Genomic DNA, 16,974 nt, shown 5'->3' with positions numbered 1-16,974 from the left:
CCAGGATCAGAACTGGCTGACTTAGTACAGAAATCGACTGTCTTAAGTACATGTTGCCATGAGAAAGGAATTCTCTTAGATGGACACATTGTAAACAAAAGTGGCGTCAGTTGGGTTTTATGATCCCAAGCTATGGGCATCTTCATTCTGTAGCATATCTCTGTGATTTAAGATAAGGAAAAGGTCCCATCACCCAGATAACAGGTATCCTGTCCTAAACAGGCCTTAACAGAGTTTGACAAAAGCTGAAGTTACAACCCCAGGTATCTGTGTTTTCCTCTAAACAAAGGAGACTATTAGGTCCAGACTCTTCTTAATTCCAACTTTGGCCCTTATTAAAGTCTACAATTTATATTGAATATTAACAATGCCAATAGAAGGGACTCCTCCCTAACTCCCTAGTGGATTTTGGAGGGCATTCTTCCAGAAGAAAAGAGAATATTATTCCTTTCTTCCCCTATGGCTACGGTGCTAAAATGTCTGACCAAAGTCTATTCAATCAACATTTCTGGAGTGCCTGTTTTGTACCAACTTCTGAGGACACACAAAAAGAAGTAAGACACGAACCTTGCCTCACGGAGTGTGCATGTTCAGAATTATGCAATAACGCAGAATACGCCCTAACAGAAGGACAAAGTCTTCCCTACGGTAGCTTAGAGAAGGGAGGGATTACTTCGGGCTCAGGGAATTCGGGAAGGTGTCTCACCCAGCCTTTTCCCTTGGTGCTGTTTTGTTACGTGTTGGTTTTTTCCATGTTCACTCCACCAGGCTCTTGTTGGGGAGGGGAGGGAGAAGTCTCTCTCAGTGAGAGTGGCTGTTTGGTCAGGTCAGCCATCACACATTTATTAAGCACCTCTTGTATACCGGCGTCTAGGCTAAGCACCGCAGATACAAAGAAAGGAAAATAAAAGCTCCTGTCCTCAAGAAGCTCACCCTCCCATGGGGGAACAACTACGCTCCAAGAGCTAGGTACAAGCACGATGGAGACGGGATCAATTGGGGATCCCAGGGGCGCAGGGGGCCGCCCAAGTCCTCCACCACAGTCTCTGGGACCGAGCTCACACAGGTCTGAGAACCACGCCAGTAAATGCGGACGGACGCTGAGGCGGAAGGGTTACGCCTAGGTGTTGAGTCGCGACAGGCATCGTGAGAGGCGCCCCAGGTATCGTGACAGTCGCGATAGGAGGCCCGGCCAACCTTAATTTTGCCATCTCCAGGAGCTCGTTAAACTGTAGAAGCCCGAAAAGGTTTTGATTTCTGTACCTTTTAAAATAGCGTGCTAGTATTTTTTTTTGGTAAAAAGCTGACTGAAGAAGCCCATTTTGAGGGCCGCTCCTCACTTTATGACTAAATAAAGCTTCGGTCAGGAAACTGGGAACACTTTGGGGAACTCTGGAGTTTGCTCTCCGCTGTTTAAAAAATCGTTCTTACTGAGGGTCATGTTGTTTTTAATTCTTCACAAGCCGGAGCTGTTCGTTGCCCTGGCGCCCTACTGACGAGGTGAAGCAGCGTCAATAAAAACACGTGAAGGGCGAAAAGAAAGCTCGAGGGAGATTGGATCGGCTTCGAACGGCAGCCGCTGCGCAGGCGCGTAGAACGCTCGGCGGCGCGCGCAGAGGCCCGGATGGACCGCCGCGCTCGAGAAGGTAGCTTGGGGTTGAGGGAGGTGTGCGCACGCGCAGATATCCCTGCGGCTTCCGGCGCGGGCCCTTGGAGGGGGAGGGGTGCGTGCTCGCTCCCGAGGCCCGGCTGCGCACCCGAAGACCCCATGCGGTTTTCGGCGCGGGCCCGCTCTGGGCTTCCCTCGGGGGCCTTAGCGCGCCGAGGGCCTTCTCCCCTCCCCCCAGAGCCCGGCCAGGGTCCGCGAAGCGGGGTCTGGAGTCCGAAACCGCCCTTCCAGGGCGGTAGGGCCCCGTTCCGCCGGGGGCGCGGGCCGTGGCCAGCACGGCCAGAAGCGCCCCTCAGCTCTGGAGCCGGAGGTGAGGCCGGAGCCGCGGGGGGCCTCGCCTGGCCTGGGGGTCGAGGGGCGCCCTCCCGGCGGACCCTCTTTTCTGGGGCTCCGCCACGTCTCCCTCGGACCAGGAGGGAGGGGGGCGAACGAAGGGGCGGGTCGGCGGCCACCGGCGGGAAAGGGAAAGGAAGAAGCGGACGGTGTTGAGGAGGGGGTCTTCGCATCCGGGGACAAAGGTAGCCGGAAGTCGGGGCCGGCGGGCCCCCGTGGGGGTGGGGGGCAGAGCAGGCGAACCGGGGCCGGTTCTTCGGCAAGTCGTCGGGCGAGGTCGGGGCCAGCCCGCGGCTTGACCGAGCTTTTCCTCTTCGGGGTGGTCATGTTCGGCCCCGTCAGGCGGCGGCCGTGCTGGGGAGCTAAGGCCCGACTTGGCCGCGGGCCGCGGGTATGGAAGCCGCCACCTGCCGGCCTCTGGGTTTCAGGAGCTGTCCTCCGGCGGACCTCGGCGAGCTCTTCCCGTGCTGACCCAGGTGAGGGGCGCGGGCTTCTCTGATCGGGTCTCTCGCTTCTTCTCACGCCTCGTCCACTTTGGGGCCTCGGGTGCCATGGCGTCGGTTTTCTCACGCTTGTGTCGTCTGTGCTTCTTTTCCCGATTTTAGGCAAGTGTGCAATACCAGAATGTCTTCCGATGCAGACGGTGCCTTAAGCACCTCACACATGCCAGCTTCGGAACAAGAGACCCTGGTTAGTCTGCTTGTCCCCAGCGCTCTGCCTCCCTGCGCCCCGTCATCCGTGGGGGTTTCAGCTACAAGTGACGAAGCCCCGCTTTCCTAGGGTTTTCCTCTTGTAAAGTGGACCCCGATCCGATTGTCCCCCTCAGGCCGAAAAGAGAAGTTCCAATCCGACCGTGTAGGCTTGTTCCTAACGGGAGCATTAGCAGAGTGAGGTTCCCCCCCCCTAAATCTAGCGAAGGCGCTGAAAGTTAGGCTTTAAGTCTTATGCTTTCTCTTTCTGTCCTGTTCTGAGCTGTCCTGAGAAGTCTTGAAGTTTTCAGGTTAGGATGACTGGTCAAGATGTGGTTTATGGAGTCTTTAGAGGGAAATTAAGGACCTTTGGGAGCACTTTTTCTTTCTAAGTTTACATTTTGAATAAGAGAAGTCTTTGTCTCCTCCTTACCTGAGAAGTCGGTCCTTGAACCTAGGGTACAGGGCCTCTTGCACGTAGTAGACACGAGCTAAAATGCTAACTGGCCGCCTGGCATAAAAAGAGTTGATAGGAAATTTCAGAGGTTTATGATTCTATCATTATTATTATGTGCTTTTTTTTAAGTTCTGGTAAAAAAAAAGGTATTATAGGTATCTTTTTGTGAAAGTTTGTACTTACTCTGTTTTTATATTTTATTTTAAAGTTGATTTTTTCGGAATGAACATTTGCCTTTTAGTTGAACATGGAATAGATATTTCCATAAGTACAGGTTTTTCGGGTTGGATCTCAACCTGTTACCTCATCGTAGCTGCATAAATTGAGCAGTGTAATTGTTAGTATTTGAGTGGAAAAACCCCAGAAGCTCTCTGTTTAGAAGAGTGTACCTTTGTTTAATCGTGAACCAAAGGGTTGGTAAGAATTAGAACAACTTTTTTTTTTTTTTAAATTAGAACTACTTTCTGGTGAAGTATGAAGTATATTTCTTCAACAGACGCGGAGTACGTTCTGTTTGCAAGAGTCTTAGGTGCTGTGGGGGATGCAAAATAGAAAAGAGAAGGTCTCAGCCCTCATAATTCACAATCTAGTAGACATTGACATGCTGAATGTTTGAGATAGGGGAGTCCTGAAAAAGTAATTTGAGGCCTTGAAGAACCACGTGAAAGTTATGTTTTGGGGGTTATTACATTAGGTTAAACTAAATCCACAAGGCTGTTTTTTTGGCTAAGTTTTTGACTTGGCAGTGGCAGGAGTTTAAGTCACACTCTTATGGAATAGTTTACATAGACTGATATCTCTGTAGCTGGAAAGGACCTTATAGGTCATCTAGTCTAACGTTTTCATTTTGCAGAGGAAGAAACTGAGTCACGGAAGTTGTCACATGCCCAAGGTCTAAGCTGATAGCAACTTGTAAAGCAGGGACTTGAGCTTAAGTCCTGTATTTCCCAGGTTTGGTCCTCTATGAAGTCAAGTGCCCAGGCCCTAAGGAAGCATTGTAGCATAATGGAAAGAGCATTGATCTGGAGGAGAAGAGCTAGGTTCTAGCTCCAACTCTTACAGGCTCATAACTATGAGGACTGATTGCTTTACTTCTCTGGACCTCCTTTTCCTCATGTGTAAAACTAAGAGGATTGTTTTGTAAGATCTTAGGATTCTGGATGCTGTGATTCTTTCATTCCTGCCTATTTTAGACTTCCATGACAGTCCATGATGTGGCTTGATCAAACTTAAATGTAGGTAATCTGTAGTCTTGGGTAGATGGTAGATTAAGGACTGATAGGGACCTTAGAGGCCATCTAGTCCCTACTCCCTCATTTTACAGATGAAGAAGCTGAGACCCAGGAAGAGGTTTTGAACCTGAGTCCTATGATTCCAAATCTAGCACTGCCACACCACACTTTATGATTTCATGTATTTGATTATTTTATGTGGTTACATACTAAGAAACGCTTGGTTGTAGAAAGATTTTCTAAGTGTTATAGATGATGTTTGTACTTTATAGGTTAGACCAAAACCATTGCTCTTGAAGTTGTTGAAGTTTGCTGGTGCACAGAAAGAAACATTCACATTGAAGGAGGTAAGGTATATTCGGAAATTATGAAAGAAGTACATTGTATTTTGAGATGAAATACAATTAAATTTTTTTTGTTCAGCATAACATAACTTACAGTCATGGTGAAATAGTTACATTGTGGAGGAATTTGTTCAGCTGCTAGGGAGATGAGATAGTAGAAGGAATTTGACTCTTTTTGTAGGTGCGTAACACTACTTTAATATACTGATTCTACTACTCAGTGGAAAATACTAGCATCAGGTTTCAAGTGGAAGAGACAGGGAGGTCACAGAGAAGATAATGTATGTACCTGGAGTACTATTGAGCTAGCTTACCTATAGGCACTTTGTATAATGTGAACTATGTTTTAACTCATGATTTATCCTTTATAAATGAAATAGAAAGCATTATATTGGAAGCATTTCAACTCTGCCTACAGTGGTATTATATGCAAAGTTGTGGCCTTACTTCTTCCCAAATCCTCCTCTGCTCTAGAATTCTTTTCCTTTTCCTAAGTCAGCATTTTTATTCTCATCATGTTATTTAAAGTAATTTGGCACTAATGTGATCATTACACTATTCTCCTTCCCAGAGTAATTTAATTTAAAAAAAAAAGATCTTTTTAGTCCAAAAGGATGTCTTTTGGGATGTTGATGGGTAGAAGAGAGGGAATGAGACTTTTTTGCTGAGGCCTTTCCTTTTACTCTATGCCTATTATAGGTTTCACTATTCTCTGACAAAGAGAAAGGATGATCATATCAGTTGGTTGAGCGTGGGTTAGGGTGCTTCTTTTCCTTCAAGGCCAGTTTTGAAGTGAAGAGTTGCTTCTTAGCTTTTGTTCTCTAGGAAGAGGAAAGAAGAGGGTAGAAACATAGAATATCTTTACCATTTTTACCTCCCCAACTAGGGGAATCGTTCAGCAGTGTGTACTTCCAGCCTGCATGCTTCTTTTTAAGCTTCAAGTCAAATGGTATTGTTCGGGACCAATAAAGTGAGTTTTACTTTTTTTTTCCCATTTCATATTCTGCCTCCAAGGGAATTTTAGTTTTCAGTTCATTGCACATTTCTTAAACATGCAAAGTTTTGAGGTTTCAGAGACAGTGAAAATAATCCTTGATGTTGAAGAAAGTGCTTTCTTTTGAGAGATTGGAAATACCCTATTTAATTAACTAATTGCAAAAGTAATTAGGAAAAGTGGAAAGGCTTTCAGAAAGAGGTGGCACTTAGGATGTACCTGGAAGGAGTCTAAGGCTTCTGGGCTTTAGCTAAGTTTAGAGAACCAGAATTAGACCAGTTTAACTGGAAGAGAGATGGGGAAGTAGGAACTGGAAAGGGTTTTGATTCCCAGGTTTGAGGAGTTCATCTACCTGGAGCATTTAGCACAGGAATGATATGTCTAGACTTTTGCTGGAAGATTATTTTGGCAGTTACCTGGAGGATGGTTTGGAAAGGGGAGAAATTGGAATAAAGGAAACCATTTAGGAAGTTACTGGAATAGTCCAGGTAATAGGTGATAAGGGTCTGAAATAAGGTGCTGGCTATGTGTGTCTGAAAGAAGGGAATGACATAAGAGACTTTATGGAGGTAGAATTGACAAAACTTGACAACTGATTGGATGAGGAAAGTGATGAGAATCAAAGATATCTAAGATTGTGAATCTGGCTGACTGTAAGGAGGATGGAGCTCTCAACGGAAAGAGAAATTTGGATGAAGGACAGATTGTAGAGAAAAGATGAGTTTCTGTTCTGTATGTTTGGACATCATTCAGTTGGAAATGTTGTATGGAATCCAAGAGACTATTTCTGATGATGTTGATTTTGTAGTCATCTGCACAGAGATAACTGAATCCATGGGACATTATGAGATGACTGAAAGGGGTCAAAGGGAGAAGAGAGGAGCACTCAGGACAGAATTTCGGGGACTTTATCATGTTAGTGGGTGATGATCCTGCAAAGAAAATTGAGGAAGATTATTTAGACTGGCAGGAGAACCGTAAAAGAGCAGGAACAGAAGGACAGAGAGGAGATTACATAAGAGGAGGGGGCATCAGCAGCTGTAAGTAACAAACATGGAGGGAAGAAATGTAGCTGGGCTAGTGAGACTGTGGATCATAGGGTGTTTATTCACAGCTATAGCCTTGCAGGTGGAGAGGGAGAGCTCATACTTAGGAATTTAAGTAATTGTGGGAATCCAGGAAAGCAGTGAATTCTTTAGACATGTCTGTCCTGTGGTAACTGGAGTGAGAAGATAGGGACGTTAGAAGTCCGTGGTCAAGTTTTTAGTTTAGCCATCTTTGTCAGAACAAAATTCAATTCTCAGAACATGAATGTTTTGATGACTCATGAGAATATCAGTTTTTGTACTCTTAAGGCCCCCTTGGATGTGGGTAGAGTTTAACTTGCCCTCTCTCTGGGATCTCCTGGGGTTGTTCTCTGTTGTTGTTAGTGAGCAGATGATTTGTCTCGTGGTAATGTGTTCGTAGGCTCTCGAGCTTTGTGATTGCAAAGGAACAGAAACTGACTACCACAGGAGAAAGATGCTAAGTCATCGTAGTTTAGAAACCTCTTGTAATTTAGTTACTTTTGATGGCGGTATCACAGACATGAATCCAGAAGATCTATCAGCTTTAACTACACATCATTCTGGAACAGTTCTCTGAAAAACACGTTTTTATAGAAAGATTAAAATCTCACCACTCTTAACCTTGTCAGACCTTACTTAGTGAATTGGATTCTTAGTAATTTTTGAAGAAGGATGGTGATAAGCTTGAGAGTATGCAGGAGGAGGGCAGTCAGGAAGAAGAGTTTTGAGTCCATGACTGCTGAGGTTTGGTGGAAAGAACTGGATGTGTTTATCCAGAAGAAGCCACCTGAGGGATGTGACAGTGAAGTTCAAGCACTGTCACGTGGAGGAGGCACAGTCCTTAGTTTCATTGGACCACACAGGGCAGAACCAGGGACTGGGGGGGGGGGGGGGGGGGGGCGGGGAATTGCAAAGAGGCAAACTTAAGCTTTAAGAAAAGGTTTCTAACTGATCTCCCAGGGTGGAATGAGAGGTGGCAGACTCCCACTCCCAGGAGGTCTTCAGGCAGAGACTGAATGACTGCTTGTTGGGTATGTTACAGTTGGGATTCCTTTTGTCTCTAACTCGGACTAGAGAGCTGCCCTATTGCTCCCACTTCTCAAATTCTGTGTTAGGTGGCATCAAACCTATTCCTGAGAACTTCCTGGTAGATATGGTACAGAGGTTGATACTAATACTTTATAGCCTGTTTGCTATATACATATTTCAGATTGTGGCATTGATTTCTCTCTAGTCATAGATTTCATTTCTGTTTCAGGTTTTATTCTACCTTGGCCAGTATATTATGTCAAAACAATTATATGATAAAAAGCAACAGCACATTGTCTATTGTTCAGATGACCTTCTTGGAGATCTGTTTGGGGTACCAAGCTTTTCTGTGAAAGAGCATAGGTAAGCTGTTTCTGTTGACTTTGTTTAGAAATCCCGTTATGACTTCAGGTTTGTGTCTTTTTTTAACCTGTAGGATCATCTTTGTTTAGTGAAAGATTTTCTATAATTATATGTCATGCTAAACGTCATGAGATAGTCTTAGAAACTTGTATTCTTATGAAAACTCTTGAAATTTAATTCTTCAGCTCTGCATTTTTGTTTTCTCCAAATGCATTATCCCGTCTGTACCATAACAGGTTACTGATCACTAAGTCTGTAAATAGCTTACATCTCAACTACTTTTGAAAATGCCTATTTCCCGTTTTGACATGCTGCTGTGAAACTTTTGTTTTGACATCTAAATGTAACTTAGAGCCAGTGTTTTCTTGTAGAGTTGAAATTCATTACCTTGTTTGTACATGATTTCTGATATGTTCATGTTAGGTAATGTTTGATGCTGTAGCTGCTGTTGTGTACAGTTCAATTTTTAAGTGATTTCTGACCAGAAGTTTCATATATAGAAGGAGATTGAACATTCAAGAAAATTACTGATTCGGAAAATGGAAGTAAATAGAAACATTTTAGCAGGCAACTAGCTGGTAATGCTAATTTTCCTTCTCTTTTGGGAACTAGAAAATATGTAATAATGACATGCATGGTAGTCACCAACTGTTCTTTACATGTGCCTAGTTACTTAAGTGATCCTTGGTTCTTTTGTAGATGTTAAACTAATAAAACAAGAACATCAAGTGATTAGCCTAATGTGAATGATAAAATAGAAATGAATACAATTCCTTTGTAGGTTGGATTCTTCTCTGTGAGAAAGATTATGTTTTTTTCCTTGTTTTGACAAATCGAGAAGAAATAGTACTAAGAAGGATATAGTTCTCTAAATCCTTAGGACTCATAAAATTGTCTTCTTTGTTGGCTTACTTTAGTACTAATTAAGAGAGGTCAGTTCTTTATTAAGAGAGCATTGAACTCTGTCACTTGCGTGCTCTATCGGCCCTAATATGTTGATTCCGTTTGAAACTATTTAAATCTTGGATTATATTAATTTGAATTCAACCACTATGCAGATGTTTCATCACAGACATATTTTTTTATCTCTCTCCCACCCCCACCAGGAGATTGTATGCAATGATTTCTAGAAACTTGATAGTAGTCAATCAACAAGGTAAGTTGATTTTGAAAGAATTCCAAAGTATTTTTTGAATTGTTTACATTCTAGCATTTCATAACTAGTTTTCATTAAATGCAGAATTAATTATGTGGAGTAGTAGTTTTAATAATTTGATGGAATAATTTCATGGAACAGTACAAAGAAACTTTTTTTATGTAGTATTTTACAGCTTCTAAATCAGTTATGTGTAAATTTAAAATTAACCATGACCTTCTTTAAGTTGGAAATTATTGATTTATTTTGAAAGTTGAGTAATTTAGAAGTCCTTGGTTTGTAGAGGTAATCAATATAGCTAGAACTTAGAACACTGAAAAGTGGATTTTATGTCCTGGTTAATAGTATAATAATCAGTGGTCCTGGATGAGACCATTGAATAAGTATGTATCTTTTTGGTATACTAACAGAGTACCACATAGATCATTGTGTCTGAGTAAATGATAACTTGCTTCTCTGTCCCCAGTGTGTGGTTCTATTTCAGCATAGCCTTGTTAATTCAAGATTTTCCCGGGAAATCAGGTTGGTTTTAGCACTGACTAGAAATTAGGAATCACTAAACCTGAATTTCTGCCTTATAGCTGCTCCCCAGCCTCTACCTGAAATTCCTATCTAGAAGAAACCAAAGCTTCTTCCCAGGTCATCCCAAGACACAGCTGCAAGAGAAGACATATTCTATGTTCAATTAAAATGAACAAATATTAAGCACACTGTGTGAAAAGAAAAGGGCATTGGGAGAGGCTCTGAGAATACAAAGATGATAATAATAATTGAGATCTTTATATAATGCTTGAGATTAAAAAGCACTTTAAATATTGTTATCTCATTTAAACCTCACAGTAGCTCTGCATGTGCCTGGGTCTGTCTTTGGACATGAAGTCTGACGGGTTAATGATTGCCCATGACCACATTCTACTTAGTGTCAGAAACAGGATTTAAATTTAGGTCTTCCTGACTCCAGTTTCAGTGTACTTTCTGTTGTGCCATGCTGCCTATGCCTTTGAAACTTATAAGTTGCTCAGGGATTACTTGTGACTGAATCTGCCCACTTCATTAGGGCTGGCCTGGAACTAGAGTTTTCCTGGGTTCGATTTTTGCATACATATTTGCCTGTGTGTTGTCCTTGCTCCCAGATTCTTTGTAGCTATAATATAGAAGCTACAGTGAACTCTCCAAATAGCTATTGGTGGCTTTATAACTATCAATTTCATTTTTCATCTCAGAAGGACATGTAGGTTAGAAGTGCTACCCTCGAGTGCTGTCATATTTGGCAGAAAAAGTTATGGAAGTTAAATAAAACCTTGGGCATATGGCATCTCTAGATGAGGGAATTCCCTGTTCCGTGAAACAAACAGAATTTAGACATAACTCCTTAAGTCTTGTATAAGGAGTGGAAATTACCTTGAAATCAATCTTAATTTGTAGGGCAAGGATGTTTTTTGGCCAGTGAAATTTGTGTGAGTCTCTTGTGTGTAAAATAGGGAGTTCCTAGGTACACAGCCAATCAAAAAACTAGGAGACAGGAATCTCTACATATACTCGAAGATCTCTATGAGGTATTTCCCTGACAAATCATCATGGCTCTCAAGAAGCAGGTTCATCAGCTTTTTCATTTGGAGAAATGCTGTCAGGGTCACTCTGGTTATATGCCAGTCCCAGTTAGAGTGGTAAAGATACCTTTTGTCTAAGAGGATCTTGTGAAAATAGTTATTATGCTGTAAGAGACCACTGAATAGTTTATCTCCAGCCTTCTCAGTGTCTGTCTTTAATCTACAGTGTATCCAACCTCCTTATAGAGTAGAGAGGAGGTAATAGTAACAATTTTACCTGAAGGACAAAATTGTATATTAATTTTTCCATTTAAATGTTCTTTTGACATCTCAAACTCAATATGCTCCAAACTAAACTCATATTCCTTTCTAAGTTCTGACTCCAAATTCTCCTATTTATGTTCAGGGTATGAACACAAGATTAAGAATATGAAATCTGACAGTTGCCTTCAGATTTCTGTACAATATCTTAAATAAGTGGGAATGAAATGCTGGCTGAAGATGGGAGTGCAATCTAAAAGGCTAGTCACACTGTATTTGCCTACTTTCATGCAAATCTAATAAAAAAGAATTCAAGTTTAAAAAAAAAAATAGGGAGTTCCTTTCAGTTTCAGATTCTTAAAAGCAGACTAGTTTTTAGGTCTAGACCTAGATTGTTTATGCAGTTCCATAGGGCTTAGAAATAGAGGAAGTAAGAAGACTACTTTCTTCTACGAGGATATAAGCTATCACCAAAAGCTCACTGAAGCTGTGATCATGGGATTGTATGCTTAGAACCAGAAGGGACCACAAAGGCATGGTAGATGCCTTTCATTTTACAGGAAACTCAGGCCCAAGGAAATGCAATAACTTACTTAGGGTCACAATAGCACAATCAGTATGTGTACCAAAGTCCTCTGACTTGAAACCTGGCCCTCTTCTCACTGTACCATACTACTTTATCTGTTAACCTCATTCCTTCCTTATAACACAGTCTTTTTACTTACATAGCTTTGAAAAACTTCAGTAAAATTGTCACTCAAAACAAACTTGATGGTTACATATGCTTGGGCCTAATCTTGTTTCTAAAATATCAGAAAATTTACTTTAAAATTAAAATTTGAGCTACTAAATTCATTTTGAATTTATATGAGTCTTAATCAGTGATTTCCTAAATGTTTACAGTTATATCTTCTCTTTGGTTTCTTGTAAGTCAGAACCTGACTGTTACCTCCAAGTTCTTTCTGTGAAGCAACCTGGATCTCCAGCAGCCCCTATCTCCTTTTACCAGAGCTTCTACTGCTTTCCATCTTCCCAAACTTTTCTTCTTTGCAGCCTGAGCTTTCTCCCCATATCCTCTGATTACTGTCATGGCTGAGAGGTCCAGTATTGCCTGTATGTAGATAAAGTAGCCATCCATCTGTCCTCACGTTTCAATTATCTGAAAGAAAGTTACTCAGAATAGAGATTTGTGGTACTGTCTCCTAATACAGGAATTCAAAAATAATTATTACACTGTGTAATATAAATTTTAGAACTTTTCATCTGTCAAACCAAAATACATTTAATATGTTAATGCATTAAAAAACTTAGTATTTGGAATGATTTTTCTCTTGTTTTTATTTCTCTAATAATTTTTAAAGCCTTTGTAGGGAGCTATAGAGATTGTTGTCTTCAGATATTATTTTCTGAGTTCTTAAATATTCTTGTTTTCTCAAAGAAAAACATGTAAATTTATGCGAACATAGTGGGCTGTTTCACTTCATGTTTGTGTTAATAATAATAATGACTGACCCTTAAAATGTGTCTCATATTATCTCATTTAATCTTTCAACATTGTGAGGTAGGTACTTTACATACTATTATCCCCATTTAGTAGAAGAAACAAGTTTAGAGAGGTTAAATAACTTTTCCATGGTCATACAACCTCTGAAATTTAACTCAAAATCTTAATCGAATTTTTAATTTCTCAATTTTTCGGGGGGAAAATGCTATTTTAAGGAAATATATTTGTGCCAGCTCTTAGGAGCATATTTGACAAGAATTTCAACTTTGTAAGAGGTTCATGTTTTGCATTTCCCAATTCAATGTCTTTTCTAAACACCTAATTTATATATTTTTTCCTAAGAATTTGCTAGTCCAGATACATCAACAAATGAAGCCAGCTGTCAGCTTGAAATCGGAAGTGATCAAAAGGTGAGCTTTAACCTTTCATTTTCTACTACAGTAATTCATTTGCCCCGGAAATTGTTTGACTTCTAGCTGACTGGTATTCTTAAGCTTAGTATTTATTTTGCATCTGTGTTGAATACTTAGGAGTCTATTCAGGAGTTGCAGGAAGAGAAACCATCACCAAATCTGAATACTAGACCAACTACCTCATCCAGAAGGAGAACACATAGTGAAGCAGGTACATGGTGATATTTATCTTAGTTTCAAAATTTTGTTTCATTTCTCCCTTGAAATTAACTTTTGTATTGATGGTGGTTGCTTGAAGGATTTTTTTTCCTTTGTTAAGTGGATGGATCTCTGTTCTTTCTTTTCATTCTCTGTTGATATATGATATGGGCTCATTTATTTAAGGCTGGCTAATTATTTTCTTTACATTCTTTCTCATTTTTTTCTCATTAAAATGTTTTATTTTTACTGCAGTACATCTTAAGTATAGTTTTTCCCAGTGGCAGGTAACTTTTCATTTGAGAAAATGAAAAATGAAGATATCTTTGAGTAGAAAATGTAAAAGGAGAAAATTAGAAATGTGTTGAATCACAAATATGCTTATACAACACTTATGCTTTATTGATTTTGTACTTCTGTTATTGTACTTCTGTAAAAACATTTGAGTATATACCCTCAGTGTAGTACACTGTCATATAAATTGCTTACATGAAACTATTGCACTGATATGTTACATACGTTATAAAAACACAAAAATAGAAGTTAAAGTATGACAGGTAAAGGACAGTAGTTAAACTTTTTTTATTAATGGTACATAAAATTGCAATACTTAGAGTGAGAGCAGTTGAATATGTGCTTTATTATCTTTGAAAATCTTGATAATTCAAGGTAAAATATGAATGATAATGGATTGAGATCCATCTTTCAAAGATTACGAATAATTTCAAAGGATTTTGATTGATTTTCTGTCTTATTTAATTACAGTTCATTGTACTCTCATTTTTATTTTGTAATTTGGCTGATGAAGGAGTAAGAGAAATGACATCCCTGCCATATTCATGTTCATTTTTGCTCGCGCATTATTAATGTTATCCTCAATCCATAGTTTCTTTGCAGAAATCTTTTTAAATCACTTGTCTGTTTTGCAAAGGTTAGTGTAGATAAACCTAGATAATACTGTAAATCCACTCAGCCAGGAAAACAAACTGCAATTTGTTGTAATAATGGGGAAAGCAAATCAGTGAATGAGGGCACTAATCTCAACCCTTCTGTGTGGTATATCTCTCACTGTTCCCTTAGAACACCTCACATATCGTGATATGTGACCCATCTGAGTGAGGATATTGGTACTAAGTTGTTTATTAAATGTTAATAAAGCTTAATTTTGCTTTTTTAAGGTATAAATAAATGTTAGTAACTTTAACATTTTTACATCTCAATGGTTTGTCTTGTGCGCACAAGTCATTGCAGTCATTGGCAACTCTCTTGGCCTGTTTTAAATCATGGAGGTAATCTTTTGTTTAAAAGTAGCTCTCACTTATATTGATATATCCTGCTGAAGAAATAGGATTCTGAAGAAGTTGAAATGATGAAAGCCACCTTAGCAATAATTTTTTTTTATTTTTTGAGATGCCAGTGATAAAAGTTCATATTCTAGAATACAATATTTATCAACATACAGAGGAGTTGAAAGAAGAAAATCTCTTTAGTGAATTTTATAAATCATTACTTGTGGAGATACAAGTCTGCAAAAATGATATGTTTGATAACCTTTTATAAGACTCATTTGGAGGTGTTTTGGTAGATGTTTCTTTTCAGACGTGTTTGTATGTTACTGTTACCTTTTAGTCCATATGTCTATAATTTTAACTTTTTGGTGAAAAAATTGTCAATGTAAAGGTACACAGAACACTTTCTAGAATTATTATAATTGTATAAATTAACAGTTTTTTCTTTTTTTCACCAAAAGAAGAAAATTCTGAAGAGTTGCCTGGTGAAAGACACAGAAAACGACATAAGTCAGATAGTATTTCCCTTACATTTGATGAAAGCTGTGCCCTGTGTGTCATAAGTGAGATATGCTGTGAACGAAGGGGTAGCAGTGACTCAACAGAAATCCCTTCAAGTCCGGTAATCATTACTTGTTAAAATAGATTAGCTATCTTGTCAGCAGAAATGTAGGTAAAGGGGGTTTGAAAGAAGCTCTTTTTCAAAGGACAGGAGTATGGGCTTCTGAATTTGTGATAAGATTTTCCCTTTAAGGGGAGCGACTGTGTAATAACATCCACTTAGATGTAGTCTTGGGGATGGAGAGTTAGAGATTTGATGATAAAATTAATATTAAATGTGATGAAAGATACTTAAGAGAATCAAGATTATATGGTTTTAGAAACTTGTAGCAATTCTACTTTAGTGATTGTAAAAGTTAAAAAAGCCAGGGCAGAACCCCCCAAATTTCATTAACCTAGATATTTGTAGCTCTTCATATGAGTCTGAGCACCATGACTGGTATATTTCCTGGTTTTTTCAGTTACTAGAATTTGCATATTTTCTTGGAAAGCTTAATCATAATTTAAGGCAATGCCTATACGTTTCAGCCACCAGCAAGTATGTCATTGTCCATTATTTTCAACACCTACCACATAGGTGACGTGGTAGGTTTGGAAGTAAAAAAGGGCAGATTTAACTGGAAGGAAGGAAATACGGATGTGACATTATGTATGGTAGGACAGTATCAGTGTTGGTTTTTATTGAAATCTATCACATTTCATTAAGTACCTACTGTGTGTTGAGCATGGTGGGAGATATCAATCATGGCTTTGGTTTCCACTTTATCCAATTTATCCATCTAGCTGAAGGCCGGTGTCTTTTATCTTTGAAATTAGCTGTATTATTTTAACTGTTTTCCTGGCTATCTCAATGCGTAACTATAATAAATATCCTTGACACAGTCTTTTATACTATTTATCAGAGGACCATAGGCTGAGAGTTAAAAAATAATTTAGAGATCCTCTAATCTAACTCCTTTCCAAATCATGAATCCTGTTTCCAGTATGCCTAATCATTGATCATTTAGCCTAAGTGAAGATTTCCTCTGATAGAAAATCCATTAGTTTTTACGTTGGCCCATTTCACTTTTAAATATTCTCATTTTTAGGAGATTTTTTTTCCCTTAGTTTGTACTGAAATGACCTCTCTGTAATTTTTTATCAATTTGTCTTAGGGGGTCAAGCAAAACAATTATGATCTTGCATTCACATAACAATGCTTCATGTGTTTGAAGATTATCATATCCCCTATAAAATGTTATCTTTTCTAGGCTAAACATTCCTATTTCCTTTAATGAAAAATACAGTGATTTAGAGTACTCCTCCTGTTACAGTTCTACTCCTGGTTGAATATTAACTTTTCACCATTTCTTCAAAAAATGTCATACCCAGAGCTAGATATAGTAGTTCCAATATAGTCTGACATGTCTGTCATAGTATAGTGTAATTATCATCTCCTTGTGCCAGGACACTTGGGTCTTTTTTTTCTTTTTTGTAGACTTACCCTGTGATCTTATTGATGTAAAGTCCTAGGTGAGGAGGCTTCCTCTATTAATACAGATTAGCAACTGTTCTATAACTTAAAATCATATGGAATTGCTTGGGACACTGAGTTCTGAGACCAACTCTGTCTACTACTGATTCTTAAGCTGGTATTCATGGATAAATTTCAGGTTGTCCATGAGCTTAGATGGGGGAAGAATTACATATTTATTTTCACTAATTTCCAAATGAAATTTAGCATTTTCCTTAATTACTTAAAAACATTCTTTTGAGAAGGGGTCCATGGGTTTCAGTAGACTGCCAGGGTTTGGAGGGCATGATACAAAAAGGTTAAGAAGTTCCATGCTACCTCTCCTTGGATACTTTTCCTTTCACTGATAGTA

The 16,974-nt window shown here is 39.4% G+C and overlaps 1 protein-coding gene across 5 annotated transcripts in view; it reads left to right on the top strand.

Moving 5' to 3' along the window:
* Window positions 1-1,866: 1,866 nt before the first annotated feature.
* Window positions 1,867-16,974, top strand: part of LOC140516655 (E3 ubiquitin-protein ligase Mdm2-like) — a 29,861-nt gene continuing 14,753 nt past the window's right edge. The window contains exons 1-8 of one of the 5 annotated variants that reach the window (XM_072627650.1): window positions 2,346-2,478; window positions 2,608-2,692; window positions 4,653-4,727; window positions 8,044-8,177; window positions 9,284-9,333; window positions 12,991-13,058; window positions 13,179-13,272; window positions 15,010-15,170. In XM_072627650.1, the coding sequence (XP_072483751.1) occupies window positions 2,627-2,692; window positions 4,653-4,727; window positions 8,044-8,177; window positions 9,284-9,333; window positions 12,991-13,058; window positions 13,179-13,272; window positions 15,010-15,170 (648 nt within the window). In that variant the 5' untranslated portion in view covers window positions 2,346-2,478; window positions 2,608-2,626. Of the gene's footprint in view, window positions 1,980-2,345; window positions 2,479-2,607; window positions 2,693-4,652; window positions 4,728-8,043; window positions 8,178-9,283; window positions 9,334-12,990; window positions 13,059-13,178; window positions 13,273-15,009; window positions 15,171-16,974 lie in introns of those variants that run through there. The other 4 variants (XM_072627651.1, XM_072627652.1, XM_072627654.1 and 1 more) reach the window with 4 other exon arrangements.

The sequence above is a fragment of the Notamacropus eugenii genome, chromosome Y (genome assembly GCF_028372415.1).
Source record: "Notamacropus eugenii isolate mMacEug1 chromosome Y, mMacEug1.pri_v2, whole genome shotgun sequence".
Taxonomy (NCBI): Eukaryota; Metazoa; Chordata; class Mammalia; order Diprotodontia; family Macropodidae; genus Notamacropus; species Notamacropus eugenii.
Note: the sequence above shows the minus strand (reverse complement) of the source record. Positions and strands in the feature narration are given on the sequence as shown.